The 15,808-nt window shown below is 47.7% G+C and overlaps 1 protein-coding gene and 1 non-coding gene across 2 annotated transcripts in view; both read right to left on the minus strand.

Annotated features, from left to right (window-relative positions):
- CTTNBP2 (cortactin binding protein 2) overlaps window positions 1-15,027 on the minus strand; it is a 125,698-nt gene extending 110,671 nt beyond the window's left edge. The window contains exons 1-2 of the mRNA XM_084810823.1: window positions 14,926-15,027; window positions 730-837 (exon numbers count right to left, since the gene is read on the minus strand). Coding sequence (XP_084666949.1) covers window positions 730-837; window positions 14,926-14,997 — 180 coding nt within the window. The 5' untranslated portion in view covers window positions 14,998-15,027. The remainder of the gene's footprint in view (window positions 1-729; window positions 838-14,925) is intronic.
- TRNAA-GGC (transfer RNA alanine (anticodon GGC)) lies at window positions 12,993-13,064 on the minus strand. The gene has a single exon. It is a non-coding gene; the product is annotated as a tRNA-Ala (tRNA).
- Window positions 15,028-15,808: the final 781 nt, after the last annotated feature.

Raw genomic sequence — 15,808 nt, forward strand, 5'->3', positions numbered from 1 at the left:
AAAGGAGTTCAACATGACTGGGGCTGCAACAGAACAGTCTCCGCTAGTTGGTTTACCACAGCCTCCCCCAAACCTGGTGGCTTCCAGATGTTTTGGACCACAATTCCCAGCATTCCTAACATTGGTCATCCTGGCTGGGGCTGATGGGAGTTGTAGTCCAACACATCTGGAGGGTACCAAGTTGGGGAAGGCTGGTATAGCAGAACAGCATGTTGGCACTTGAAGCAGGGATGCCAAAGAAGATCTCAGTGGGTAGAAGGAAGGGCCCAGTGGAACCAGCAGCCTACAGGTGGGATGCAGTTCATGGGGCCTCCCCAGCCAGCCTGCACCTCCACTTCTCAACTCCCCTGCAGCAGTGTGGCTTGAAAAAAGCCTCCCACTGGAGCCAATGGGAGGTTTTTTTGAAGCCTACTTGCAGTGCATGGAGGAGGGGAAGGGCTATTCATGTGTGTATTATGGGTGAGAATGGGTACGTGCATATGAGTGTACGTATATGAATGAATGAGGTGTGTACATGGCTTTGGCCCTAAATACTTCTGGCTTTGGAGCTCACCCACCCTTCGCTGTGGGGCTCACCCATTGCTGGCAGGCAGCCCCCAGAAGTTTACCCACGAGAAAATGAGGCCCTCAGGGTGAAAAGAGTTCCCTGCCCGTGGTTTAGGAAAATAATAAAATGTGATAAAATTGTTAATTAGATACAGGAAAATAAACATCTGACCAACAACATACCCTTAAAGCTTCAATCACAAGATCTCGTGCTTCCAGCTCCCCTTCTAGAACACTCAGAAGCATCCTCAGTTCTGATCTGCTGAGACTGTCCACATCAAACTCTCTCTTCTGCAAAAGGAAAGTAAATTGATGATTACAACAATGTACAAATGAAGACATTTCACCTAATGCAGTAGAAAAGTAAGAAAAACAGTAATGGTAGGCAGTAAGAGGGCAATGGGATTCATTTGAGTAGTTGGCTAAAAACTGGGTGAGGGGAGAGCTTGATTCTTCCCATGAGAGGAGCGTCAAGCATTTGCACTATGGCCAGCAGGAAACTGGGAGTTCTGGAAGGTCCAAATTCACTCGCCCATGCTCTTCCCCCAACAGCAGCAGCCACGTAGCTGCAGGGGCCCATAAATATGTTTTCAAGCCTGTTAGTGGCACGCATGCCATTTATCTGGGTGAGTGCATTTGTGGCATCTGCCACAAAGTGAGCTGTGCAGGCTTTCTTTAAAAAATCTTTACTGATACAAAAAATAAGATGGGTGACACAAAAGAGATAAGATGTAAAAATAAAATGAAGCACTGGGAATATCATTCAGTGCCTTCTAGAATAAATGTACTGTGTCCCTAACTAAAATTAACTATGGGTGTTGTTCTCTGACCTCACACTGGGCTTTGGAGTCCCCTAGAAGCATTAAGCAGGCTCACTGCTCTCGACTCTCATCAAAGCCCAACCATAGCTAAGTCGCCACCCACCTCCCACTTGGGAGAAGTATGGGGCTCATACATGGAGCTGTGCAGAGCTTTTGGATCCCCTCCAAAGCAGTGAGGGCAGTCAAGATTTGTAGACCCTTCAACTTTATGAATTGGATGTGCCTCCTATCCTTTCCCTTTGTTGTTGTTAATTTCATTTATATCCCACCTTTCTTCCATTGTGGAACTCAAGGTGGCTACATGTGGTTCCCAGGTGTTCTCCCCTCCAAGCATTGACCAGACCCAGACCTGCTTCGCTTCAGCAAGGTAGCTGCCTCATGTGCCTTCAGACCATGCCTGTTGTGCTTACTATTGTCCAGGAGTAGGTAACATGGCCCCTTTGAGCACCAGTGCTCTTTCAGTCACCTGTCTTGGTGCCGGCATAGGTGCCATACCCCTCCCACTTTTTATTTTATTTTAATAATATTTCTTACTGGCAGCTAGGATCCCCTCAAAGCAAAATGCGCGTCTCTAGCTGCTCCCATCTTCCTTTCCCATGAATGCCTCTGAGCCACATGTGGGGCTCAGAGACATTTTTAGGAAATGAAGGTGACAGGTGGCTTCAGGCTGATGCTTTCATCTGCAGTGTGTCCGTTGTGTGGTGGTGCCCGGTACAGCTAGTCAAATTGCCAAAGGGGTCCACAGCTCCCCAAAGGTTGCCCACCCCTTCTCTAGTTCCACCTAAGCTGTCAACTCCCACATTGCCCCTCTGACCATCCCACTGGGAAGACCTTGGAGTCTCTGGGGTTCCAAACAGACACCAGGCAGGCACAGCATAACACAGCTAGTGAGAACTAAACTGAGACTGGGATGAGCACACGACAGCAAAGGAGAAGAATGCTTCACAGTGGGGGCAAGGGATGAATGTTGGAGCCCTCCGTGGAAATGACGTATTTGCTAACTTTTCAGTTATAGATACTCTTCTGAGGAGAGTGTAAGACATTTTCCACAACCTGACATATACAGTTTCAAAACCTCATATATACAGTTTTTTAAAAAAATTAAAATTAAAGATAATTTAAAATTGGGAAGAAAGATTTCAGGACAGAAGATCAATACTTTCTTTAAAAAATCTTTACTGATACAAAAAATAAGATGGGTGACACAAAAGAGATAAGATGTAAAAATAAAATGAAGCACTGGGAATATCATTCAGTGCCTTCTAGAATAAATGTACTGTGTCCCTAACTAAAATTAACTATGGGTGTTGTTGGATATACAGCACTTAAAAATACATACTATTTAACATCAGTTTTGCTTTTGTTCATATTATCCACTCTTGGAGGTTTTTTTAAAGATGTCAAGGAACAATATCTTCATATGGCAAATCTGAATGCCCAAGCAAGGGTTATATGACCCAGGCCCCAATCCTATCCCCACTGACATGGGAGTAGGCCCCACTGAACTCAGTGAGATTTATGTCTGGTCAGACCTGTTCAGGATTGCACTTTTTCCCTAATTCTCTCATAAGGTCTCATATTGCCTTCCCAACAATAGTACAGGCTATCCATTTCTAGTACCTTACTCAAAAAAGGAACATAGACCAGATAAAGATAAACCCGAGAGATAAACCCATACCATTAATGTCAGCAGGTGCCATTTCGAAAAAGTTAAGACTGAAGGCAGAGGCAAGATACCTCCTGTACTAGGTGGTAAAACCTTGCTGGTGACCACACAAGCTTTTCCCTCCAGGGAATATGGCAAGTTCCTCTAACTCAGGGGTGGGCAACTCAGGGGTCAGGGGGCTGCACGGCCATCCTCACACCCTGGAACCCACTGGGGCTGCACCCTAGCCCTGCCACAGTTGCTGAATTGGTGGCAGCAACAACAAAAAAGGCAGCAATTTTGCAAGGAATATGGAGCGCGATTCTGCTTGCTAACAAGGCACACTATTTCTTTTTGCTTGAATAGATTGACGGTTATCCTGCTGAAAGTTGGTTCCAGCAAGAAAAGCAATCCATGTAAGCCTGTTGGCCGCTAGAACAAAATACTGATACCCAGAAGAACAACATCTCTCTTTCTCTGCCTGCCACCATACTCCTGATTAGCAATTCCCTCACAGACTCAAGTGCAATAACAGGCTGAAGTAAAGCATTTCCAGTTCAACTGAGCCTAGCGCAGCCATTCCATTATACTGGGTTTTATGAGCAAGATGTAAGAATATGTGGCTCTTGGGTGACATTTGGCATGCCAAACCCAAACACGGGAGATTTTATTTAAATTTTAAAGAGCCTGTTCGGTTGTTGCGTGAGAGCAGACAATAAAAGAATTGAAAAATGTAATTTCTCAGTTGACTTTTTGGCATCTATCTCCATTTTAGAGCTCGGTATCGTTTATGACCCAGTTTGCACGTTTCAAATTGCTGTGTTGATTTGAAAGCAAATGTGAGTCGTTGGTAGGCAGTATACAAAGGCACTTGGTATATTCCAGAGAATCGTACACACGCACACAAAATTGCTAGCTCTCCTGTTCTTGGAGATAGGCCTGATATCACATTTCAAGATATCAAAACATCCCTAAGAACTTGGTGCCCTCCAGATGTGTTGGACTACAACTTCCATAATTCCCAGCCAGCATGGCCAATGGCCATGGGAATTATGGGAATTGTAGTCCAATGCATCTGGAGGGCACCAGGTTGGGGAAGGCTGGTGTAGGGCTTCAGGGAAGGAGAATCAGTCTATTTCTGGTCCATGACACTTTCACATGTGTTTATCCAAGTCCATTCCAGTCTGTTTCCTTATATATGTGCAATTTTTCTGAAATAGTACATGAAAAATTGCATTCACACACACATCTAAATACCTTTAAAAAATCACTTTCAAAATATACTTTTCTAAATATGTTCATATGTTTGTGAGCTGAGTGTCAGAATATTTATGAAATGCAAATGCTTGTGGATAACTGAGTTCCAGTGTGCGGATTAGCCTAGGAGATACAGATCAGGCACAGTCTGATTCGCAAAGATCGAATTCCTCAAGCATCCCTCCTTTCAGGGAGGCTTAAGTCAACAGGGCTACAATCCTATGCACACTTACTTTTGAATTAACCTAATTGAATTAGGTGGGACTTACTTCTGAGCAAACCTGCTGCATAGGATTGCACTGCATATAGGGATTATGGATTTCGTTAAATCCTTTCCATCTGTGTTCTGTGGATTGTCGGATGTCTTTCATTCTGTCATCTGCTCATTGACAGAATTGTATTTTTTTTTACCAGAATTTCATTCTACTTGCACTAATGTGCATTAGAGCTAATGCGTATTTGCAATCATGCACATTAGCACTAATGCATACCTGTGCATTTCACAAACATGCTGATCTGCATTAATGCAAATTAGTGCAAATACTCCTCCCCCCAGTGAAAAACTGGTCTGCAATTCTGCAGAATCTGCATGACTTGGAAAAAGCTGGTCCACTACAAAATCCAAACTCATTTGAATCTGTTACGGATTTCTCCAACATCCCTAACTGCATATCAGTTAAACCACCAGGATGACTTCAAATATCCTCACCGCAATGCAATTTCAGCAGTAAGCGTCCTCATGCCATGCTTCGTGGTGACATCATTATTGAATCTCACAACACAGGCAGGTGCTCATGAGCTATTTATATTTACTGTAACTCCACCCATTTGGTAGTAAGCCCAGTAGTAATGATGCCATCAGTATTGGAGGGGAAATACCTAAGGTGGCCGGTTGTGCTCATCTTTGAAACTCTCTTAATAGTGCAGTTCTATACATGCATACTTAGGAGCAAGTCCCATTGCATCCAGTGGGGCTTACTCCAACATAAGTGTGCTCAGAATTGCAGTCCTGGCCATTTTCTCTTCTTATAGCTTTCCCCAACCTGATGCCCTCCAAATCTTTTGGATTACAACTCCCAGCATTCCTGAGCATTGGCCATGCTGGGCATCTGAAAAATCTGGAGGGCACCAGGTTGGGGAAGGCTGCCTTCTTATAGCAAATCCAGATTCATCTTTTAATTCACAAGCAAGAGAAGTGTGGCGTAGTGGTTACAGTGTTAGACTGGGACTCCGGAGACTTGGGTTCTAGTCCCCACTTGGCCATGGAGCTCACTCGGTGACTTTGGGCCAGTCATTGGCTCTCAGACTAACGTACCTCACAGGATTGTTGTGAGGATAAAATGAGAAGGATCCTTGTACCCTTCTTGGAGGAAAGGTAGGATATAAATGTAACAAATAAATAAACAGAAGTGGAGGGGTTGTTTTCCCAAAGTGCCACACAAGTTACAAATTGCAAGCACCATCCAACACACCAGCATTAATAAATTACAAGTTCAACCATTCTAGAATTAGTTGGAAGTGCATTTTTGTGACAGAACACGGCAGCTACAAATACAGGAAGATGTTGTATAACCTTGCAGAGAAAAAGACAGACTTTAAATCACCCGTTCAGGGTATCTGTTGTCAGCCTGAACTGCAGAACAGCGTGAATCTTTTGAAAATTGAAGAGAAGGCCTTGAAAGAAAAAAGGAAGAAAGTCCTTCAGGTTTCTAATTCTGTCCTTTCGGTGACTCTTGGTATCATTCTGCACCAAGTGTCTTTGGCAAGTCTTTCCCTGGGCAAACTCCGAGGTTTCAAGAGAGGAAATGCTGCCTGCATGTTGCCAAAAATGTGCATTAGCAAAGATACTTGAAAAGGAAAGTAAATACATTTATAATAGCTCATAATTCCTACGGGAGCATCTGTTCCCTACTCTTGAACTGGCCCATTGAAAAGCTTACTCTCTCACATTAAAAAAAAAAGTGCTCACACCAAGGAGTGGGACAATATAACATGAGGACAACAACTGTGCCAGAACGTAAGAATGCCTCACGCATCCCAAGCATGTTTAGAAACCCACTAGTGGAAGACCTTCACGAGAACCATGAATAAAGAGCTGGCAATCTTAAAACACAGAACGAGAGAGAAAGATCAGGTAAAAAGGTTCACTGAGAAATCTTTATCCTTCTGCTGATACTGAAAAAATAAATAAATCCTAGCATTAATAATGCTGAAGGGGTGCATACTTAACACCTCAGTTGGTTATTAACAGCTTTTTGCCACCCTGTTATACTTGGGGAAAGAGGGGTTTTGGTCACCTTTTAGGAACACAGAAAAGCTACCCGATACTGAATCAGACTATTCATCCATCTACCTCAGTATTGTCGGAGACCAGGGGTAGGAAACCTGGTGCCCTCCAGATGTTTTGGACTACAAATCCCATAATACCTGCTCATTGGCCATGTTGGATGGGACCTACTGTAGCCCAAAACATCTGGAGGGCACCAGGTTGCCCACCCTTGACTTAGACAAAAACTGGCAATGGCTCTCCAGGGTTTCCTCCAGGAGTCTTTCACAACCCAACCTGGAGATGTTGGGGATTGAACCTGCAACCTTTTGCATGCAGAGCATGTGCTCTGCCACTGATCTACAGCCCATCCCAAATGCATATCAGTGCATGTTTCCGATGAAATGTGGATTCTAATCTGACCTAGTGATTGCAAGTGTGAGACTGGGAGTGGTAGTTATGGCCAGTTAATTAATTATTAATTAGGAAACAAGGACTCGTTGTTCCCGTGCAACATTTACATATACAGCCTGAGGATACTTGCTGAATATTTGTATGGAAACACATTTGTGCAAAATAAGGGAGTAGCCATTAAAACATCTACCTACAGGTAATAAAATGAAATTAATCAGTAATAGGATACAAAGCTTAGCACAACAGGATCATCTTGCACGTGCTACTCTATTTCTGTACAAGTTTACAAACCAAATGTAAAGTTCCTGTTGTTTGCCAGCCATAGCGGTGGTTAAACATTTCTAAAGGGGACAGCAAAAGCAGCGTCTCCCTTCCATGATGCAACATGTTAATGGATCCCAACTAGCTTTCAAATGTATACCAGCTTTGCATGACATGTCTTTAAATAGCTATATTGTATTATGCTACCTATCTGTCAAGACCAGCTTTATGAAACCAAGGCATTTGCCTGCGATACATCATGTAAAGGGCCTTGTGTATTTTGTAATTGTACACCATTACATAATCAGCCATCAGCGTGGCTGCAGAGGAATGGAAGTTTGTGCTTTCTTCTAAATTAGGTTGCCTTCTTTCCTGCTGCTTTCCTTGTGGCCCATGATTAAGGGCCAGAATGCACATCAACTAACACTACTGTTTTCCTCACACAGGAACAGGTTTATTCAGGTGATCAGAGTACAGTGCACATTTTCAAACTGTGCTCAAATGAATCCTTGAATCTTCTCAGGAGTTCCTCAGTGGAACATGGTGTAAGTAGCACGAAAAGAAGCTTGTCCCCTACTTACAAATCTTCCTCCTGCAAAGCGCTGTTCTAGGAGAGCATTCGGTCTCTTCTAAGTTATGCTCTCAGTTCAAGTAGGCCAACTGCCAGGGATCAACTAGGGATGTACGGATTGTGTAAAATCCATTCCATATTGGTGATTCATGGGTTGTCTGCCAGTTGATGGAATGGGGGGGGGGTTGTTCCAAATGTGCACAAATTTGCATTTGTGGAAATGTGAATCTGAGCAAATTCACACACACCGAAATGTGCAAATCCCCCCCAAAGTGCAAATCCCCCCAAATGCTCATTTTCACGCGTTAGCCTATGGAAGAAACCAACATTTTTGGCCAGGCTTTAAATTTTTTTGCATATTTTTCTACGGTGAAATTTGTGCAAAATTCCTGAAGGTTAGAAAATGGTCTGCAAGTCCACAGACAGGGGAAAAGCTGGTCTGCTATGGAATCCGTGTGTTGGGCTCATAAAACCTCAAACTCATTTGGTTCTGTTGCAGATTTCTCAAACATCTCTGGGATCAACAGACCTGCCACCTGCTCTTTATGCACTAATTCTGTGCTCTAGATTAGAATATATCCAGAATTCCCTGCAATCTGCTGAGGATGCACGGCAATCATGAATTGGCAAATGTAACTGGGGTAAAATGGGGTACCCCAAAGACAGAAGGCTAGAAAAACACACCATTCATGGATCTCAGACACAACCTCTAAAGCTCCAAAACGTGCCGTATAAACAAGGGAAACACTTACATTAGACTAGGGAGGTTGAATCTTTGTCAGCCCAAGGGCCAGAGAAACTCTTGAAGGCCGCATTCCAGTGCTGGGTGGGGCCAAAGGCAAAAGGGACGGGGCCAAACTACCAGCATATTGTAGTTTACAGCTCTTATTGTCACTAAGACTCAGGAGACATTTCAAACATGGTGGGGGGATAAACTTGCAAAAGCCAGGAAACCACTGAACCTTCAGTGCTTAGCAAAAAGGGAGTGGGGCTGGGGGAACCCTGGAGGACCAGATTTGGCCCCCAGGAGGGCTGAATTTGGCCCATGGGGCTGAGGTTCCGCACCCGTGCATTAGACCAATTGTCTGAACAGACTGTACCTGTGAGTCCAGAAAGCAGCAGCAATACCTAATGGCTGGATCAGCCTATAGGGCCCTACTTCTGCATAGGCATGCACAGCATGTGTTTTGGGGGACGTGATGGTCCCGTCCACTTTGGTCTTTGGCCTCGCCTGCCTCTGGAATGCTGGCCCCAAGAGCTTCTCCAAAATGGAATTTCAGCCCAAGGTTCCTCATCATAAGAACATAAGAAGAGACACGATGGATCAGTTGAAGGGTCCATCTAGTCCAACATTCTGTTCACACAGTGGCCAACCAGCTGCCGACCAGGAATCCACAAGCAAGGCATGAGCACAACAGCACCCTGCTTTATGGATCACAAGACCGTTCAGGCCAGTTTCGGTGGTATTAAGGCACAATGCAGGCCATATAACGCTGTTCCTTACAGCAAGTGTAACACTGAAATGCTTGCTACCACGTACACAGCTCCCAATGTAGTCAGCATTTGCTGGCACCAGAGGTATGTGGTGCAGGTGCACAGACGGTACCGCTGCTGAGGGTTGCACATGCCTGCTTTAAAGGGGATTACTCCCAGTGTCAGGATGAGTAAGAGCTTTTCTGTGGTCAGGATATGGGGCAACATCTAAACTGGTTGTACTTCTGGAAGTATGACTACATGGGCATATATGAGCATTTGAAGCTGTCTTGTACTAAGCCCAATTATTGGTCCATCTATCTCAGTATTATCTGCTCTGGGGTCTCCAATGTGGTGCCCATGGGCACCAATGTGCCTGCAGACACCTCTCTTGGTGCCCACTAGTTTCCCTTTCTCGTCTGATAATTACAAAACCTTAAGAAAAAATAAATGACAAAAATTAACTGTGAGGCTTGCATGATGCAAAGTAAAATGTTGCCCTCTTCATTTGGGTTCAAAGGAGTGGTTTTGTGTTTTGAAGCTCAGACCCCATGTCTGCCTTCTTGGAAAGGTTAATTTTCCTCAGCCTCACTAGTTTGCCTTCTGGGAAATGTTTCATGACCATGCCCACCATGAAGTCAACTAATGAATGGGCAAATGCCATGGCAGCCATTTTGTGAGAGCACCCCTGAGACTCCCTCAAAATTCCAAATATGATCACGGGCCCAAAAAGGTTTGAGAACCACTGAACCACTCTGCCACTCCAACTGGCAGAGGCTCCCCAACATCTCATGGAAGGGCCTTTTCCAACCCTGCTACCCGGGTGCCTTTAGAGATGTCAGGATTCAAACCCGTGGCCTTCTGTTTGTAAAGCATACACTCAGCCAGTGAAGGATGGCTTCTGCAGACACTGTGAGTGTGGATTTCAGCTTCACGTAGGTGTGAGGGGTGAATCATGCCAACGGCTTTCAAGTTTTTCCCTTGTCACTATTACCATGGCAACAAAGCAGATACTAAGGTTTGCAATGCCCCCACATACCAACTGCTATGCTTAGTTCAGGAAAGCCTAGAATGGGAAGAATTTTGGCTTCCTTCCCATATATGGCCATTAAAGAACTCATTTTTTTCTTTTTTTCTAAGTCATAAATTTCTTGCTGACATTAAAAGGCAGGGTTATTTTTCCATAATATTCTATGCATTTTTCCAACAGAAGCCTGCCAACTTTATTGCTGAAAGTTACTGAGGTTTTTCTTCTTCACTAAGAAGTCCTGGAAGCAGTAACTAGCATAAAATACCTACGGCGGTTGAGCTTAAAATGGCATCCCTATGCTGAAAGTTAAGTAACAATAGAACTCTGCTCTATAACCATTGCTGTTCCTTTTAAATTGTTTATTGGACTATCTATACTTTCAGGGCTGCAAAAGCTAAGCCAGAAGGCTTACGTTCAATTGAAAACACACTACTGAAAATCTTACTGAACTTCCAAGTTACAAATTAATCTGGGATCTGGGCAAAAATCCAAAATCTGTCTGTTAGCAAAGATACTGGCTTTTCTTCTTTATACAGAAGAGAAACTAACACAGTTGCTTTTACAACCCGATCCAGTGCATATTTACTTAGATGCAAGGTCCACTAATTTCAAAGAGACTTACTCCCAAGAAAGTGTGCATAGAACTGCAATTTGAAAATTGCTTTTTCTAAAATGTCCGAGCAATCTGGAAAAACCCTCTTTTACATTTATTATTTATTATTAAATTTATTAATCACCCATCTGGCTGGTCACCCAGCCACTCTGGGCGATGTACAACATATAATAAAACAGTTTAAAACAATAAAATTCTACAATAAAAACATTTTCTAAAATACCCTAACCCACCCCACATGCCTGCCTGAACAACCACGTTTTAATGCACGGTGGAAGCTCATTAAAGAGGGGGCATGACGGAGTTCCTTAGGGAGGGAGTTCCACAGAGTGGGGGCCACCACAGAAAAGGCCCTCTCCCTCGTCCCCACCAGTCTAGCTGTCCTGGCTGATGGGACAGAGAGAAGGCCATCTGAGGCTGATCTTGTTAAGCGGCCTGTCCGGTGTTGTTGGAAGTGCTCCTTAAGATAGGCTGGGCCGGAACCATATAGGGTTTTAAAGGTCAAAACCAACACCTTGAATTTGGCCTGGAAAACAACTGGTAACCAGTGCAACTCTTTCAGCACTGGAGTGATGTGATCGTGCCGGCGGCTGCCTTTAATCAGGCGAGCCACCGCGTTCTGTACCAGCTGCAGCTTCTGAGCCATCTTCAAGAGTAACCCCACGTAGAGCGCATTACAGTAGTCTAAACGAGAGACCAGGGCATGCACTGCAGATGGGAGCAGATAGTTGGGAAGGTAGGGGTGCATACAGAGTTGATACAGCGCTGTCCGGCTCACAGCTGACACTGGAGCCTCCATGGACAGCTGGGAGTCCAAATTGACCCCCAGGCTGCGGACCTGGTCTTTCAAGGGTAGCCGTACCGCATTCAACACCAGGTCAACATCCCCTAGCCTCCTCTTGTCTCCCACCAAAAGTACCTCTGTCTTGTCAGGGTTCAGCTTCAGCTTATTCCTCCCCATCCAGCCACTCACTGACTCCAGACATTTGGACAGGGATTCTATGGCCAACCTTGGTGGGGATTTGAACGAGAGGTAGAGCTGCATGTCATCCACGTACTGATGACACCGCATCCCAAACCTCCTGATGATAGCCCCTGGCAGCTTCACATAGATGTTAAAAAGCATCGGGGAGAGGATGGAACCCTGTGGCACCCCATGAGTGGCCACGGGTCCGAAACCTCCTCTCCCAGTGCTACCCTCTGGTACCTGCCGGAGAGGAAGGACCAGAACCACCACAATACAGTGTCTCCAATGCCCAACCACTCCAGGCGGTCCAGAAGGATACCGTGGTCAATGGTATCAAAAGCCGCTGAGAGGTCGAGAACAAGGAAGGAGCATTCGCCCCTGTCCAGAGCCCTCCTCATATCATCCACCAAGGCGACCAAGGCCATTTCTGTCCCATGCCCAAGGGACAGAATTTGTTACATAACATTAAGTTATGTAACAAATTCAACATTTCTAAAAACACCAAGACTGAAAAGTCTCTCCCCATCTGCCTTAAAATAGCAACTTTTTAAATAGGGTAGTTGCCTATGAATAGCTTTCTAACTCCCGATATAGAAAGAAGTGACCTGATTTTCAAAAATAATAATAGTAATACTGAGCATAAAAGCAGCGACATACAGACCTTGCATTGGACTGGTATTTTAAACAACCCTCTCTCTTTTCATATTACCAAACGCAATACCGATCAAGTTTTGATTCACTCTTCAATTACTTGCATGTTTACTTTATGAATCTCTCATATCTTAAGCAATAAAAACCCAATTGATTTGGCTGTGTACCTGTCTACTGCCTTGTCAGGATCTATGAAGCAGCTGGTTATTGTTTCAAATCATTTAAATGGGAGTTTAAAACGTTTGTACTATAAGGCTGAAAAATGCAAGAAGTAACCTAAATTGAGGACTCGGTTTACAGCAGTTCCAAGCATCATTAAACATGAGTCTACACATGTCTTGGATTCTCTGTTCTAATTAACACAGGAAGCTGCCTTAGAGTCAAATCATTATAGTCCTTTGAGCCCACTACTGTCCACCCTGACTGGCATCAGCCAACTCTCCAGGGTTTCAGGCAGGATTTTTTCCCAGCCCTACCTGGAGATGCTGGGGATTGAACCCGGGACCTTCTGCATGCCAAGCAGGTGCTCTGCCACTGAGCCACAGCCCCTCTCCAGAGTCATGTATATCAGTGGTTAAAGAAGAGTGTATACGCATGAATGATGTCCACATGTTATGTGTTTGCTACAGGAAACATTGGTGTAACAACCATAATATGTGGCACTGTCTTCAGTGCAGTATATCCATTTGGGTCCATTTCACAGAATTTCCTTTAAAACAGATTTCTTAGGTTCTATGTTACTGTCTGAAAGCATTTTTCTAAGATCAGGATGTATAGCCATTTTCCAAAGTCATGCCCCTGCCCTGGCATCCAAATAAGCTAAATAGAGGAGAAACATTGGGAACATATCTGATTCCATAGAAAAGTCTTCATGGACTTTGGTGAGCAGGGCAGCAGCCTCAGTGTGGACCAGTCCCTCTCCAAATGATTTTGCAGGCAAAAACAGAGAGGACGGCATCATGATTTTATGGACAAAAAAGGTATGCTGTTCAAGTGACAGGAGAATTTGGATGTACACCTTCCAGGAGAATAATCAAGGCATGGCTTTTCCCCTGCAGTTCCATTTACAGCGTGAGGAGTCCCCACCAGCTTAACTACTGGACAAGATACTGGACTAGAAGCTGGCCTACGAATTAGAAAACGAAAGGGCACAGCTGCAACAGCAAAGGCAGTCTAGCTAGGAAAGGCCGTCAAGAACAGCATGTTTAAAGAAGGGGCAAACCCTAAAATTATCTGTACTTTGGGGAATTTTAAAGAGCGGAGTGCGCTTGTATTAGCATGAGATAAAAGCCTAGAGCAAAGATGTGAGAAAAGATAGATCTTTCCTGCTCCACCACTCTGAAGCGGGGGGGGGGGGGTCTGCAATAAGAGAGAATTAACGCAGGCTTATTGTTATCTGTCTGCCTCTCAGAAAAGCACCTGATCTGCTCCCCCCGCCCCCATGCGCCCACCCCCAAAGCAAACCTTTCCCAGATTGAGTGATCCCCCGTTTTTCGAACCTAAAGCCCCAGTGGCTTCACGAGGGCTCGGGATTCCAATGCAACCCCCCTCTCACTCTCCCTTCCAACGCTTCACACAGTATCCCACGCTTGTTATGCAGAAGCTTGGCGGGGCGGGAAAGCGGCAGCACATATGGAACCGGGAGGGAGTTAATGCCGGGGGGCGATCAGCCCTGGAAATGGTTACGGGGCGATCTGCTGCTGACAGCTCCTGCTGACCCGCTGACCCCACCCCACCCCACCCCACTCCCCGGAGCCAGGGCAAGCTTGGGGACACCAGGCCCCCCCCCCCCCCGCCGTCCACCCGTCCCATTGGAAAGGACGAGATCGCGTTCGCAGAGCCCACACATACGCGCGGGGAAACAATAGGGAGCCGCCTCCTAGAAGGAAGGAAGGGGGCGAAAGCGAGGGATCTCCTCCATCACCGAGGAGCAGAAACCTCCACGGTCCAGTCTCCGCTTCCCGGACAGAGCGGGGGGGGGGGTTGAGAAAGGCTGCCCGCGTCCACTCCGCCCTGCCAGGGGCGCACGATCCGCTCCCAGGCAGAGCAGCGCCGCCTGCCCTCGCGCCCTCCCCACTCGCCTTCAGCCCGGGGTCCTTCCCGCTCCCGCCCCGCATCTCTCGCTCCCGCGGAGCTCGAGCCAGGGGGCGCCTCCGGGACTGCGGGTCCGCGGCCCCGCGCGCGCCTGGTGCGCCCGGGCGCGCTGCGCTCCGCCTCGCGGCTCTTCCCTCGGCCCCCGGGGCGCCGGAGCCGAAGGTCTCCCCGCCCCGCGAGAGCCCCGCGGTCCGCGTCCGCCGAGCCGGAGCGGCGCTCCCCTGCCCAGCCCGCAGGCTCGCGCCCGGCACGCCCGCGGGCGGAGCGCGGGCCGGCCGCCGGGCGCCACCGAGGAGAGCGCCCGCGCTTCGCCTACCGCCGCCGCCGCCGCCGCCGGATCCCCCCTGCCGCCGGGGCCGGGCTGCCCGCTCGCTCCCTCCGCCGCCATCTTCCCGCTGGCCGCGCGAGCCCCGACTCCGAGCGCAGGAGAGCGGCGCGGAGCCCAGCCCAGCCCAGCCCAGCCCAGCCCAGCCCAGCGGCGCCCCCGCAGCGGCGGCGGCGGCCGCGTAACCCCTTCGGCGCCGGCACGGACCGCCCTCCGCGCAGCCCGCTCGCTCCCGCCCGCCCGAGCGGGGCGCCGCCACGCGACGCGGGCCGGGAGGCGGAGCCACGGGCCGGGAGCCGCGCTGCCTCCGCGCCAGACGCGCCGCCAGCCCTGCTCCAGCCGGCGGCGGACCGGGAGCGCGCGCCGGCAGCCCCGGAGCCCGAGAGCCGTGGCCCGCGCTCGGCCGATGTCGGCTGCGGAGGAAACACGCAGCTATCCTACAGGCGCCCCTCTTCTAAGGCAGCGGCACCCCCGCCCGGCCCGGCCCGGCCCGGCCCGGCCCGGCCCTTCTCTTTCGCATCCGTGTCTCAGCCTGTTGGCCGGCAAGGCTCTGATCCGCCCGGCGGCGTGCATTTCTGAAGCGCGGGGCTGGCCGTGAGAGCCCCCCATACGCCGCCAAGGAGAGTCCCCAAATACGGGCAGCTGGGTTGATCCGGGCCAACAAACCAGTCCCAAAGCCGCTTTCCTCTCCCAGCGGGAGCAGCTCCTTGGTGGAGCGAATGGGCCTTAAATTGCCCATTCAAGACCAAGCCGCCCCCCAAATACTTCACCCCATTTCCCTCTCTGCTGTTCTCCCCCCAGCAGGCAAAGACCTTTTTATTCAGGCAGGGCTGGGTCTGGTGGGTTGGGTGTCGTTTTTATTCTGTTACTGATG

Source organism: Heloderma suspectum, chromosome 7 (assembly GCF_057233095.1).
Source record: "Heloderma suspectum isolate Gila_16-S chromosome 7, 16-S_ref, whole genome shotgun sequence".
NCBI classification, from domain to species: Eukaryota; Metazoa; Chordata; class Lepidosauria; order Squamata; family Helodermatidae; genus Heloderma; species Heloderma suspectum.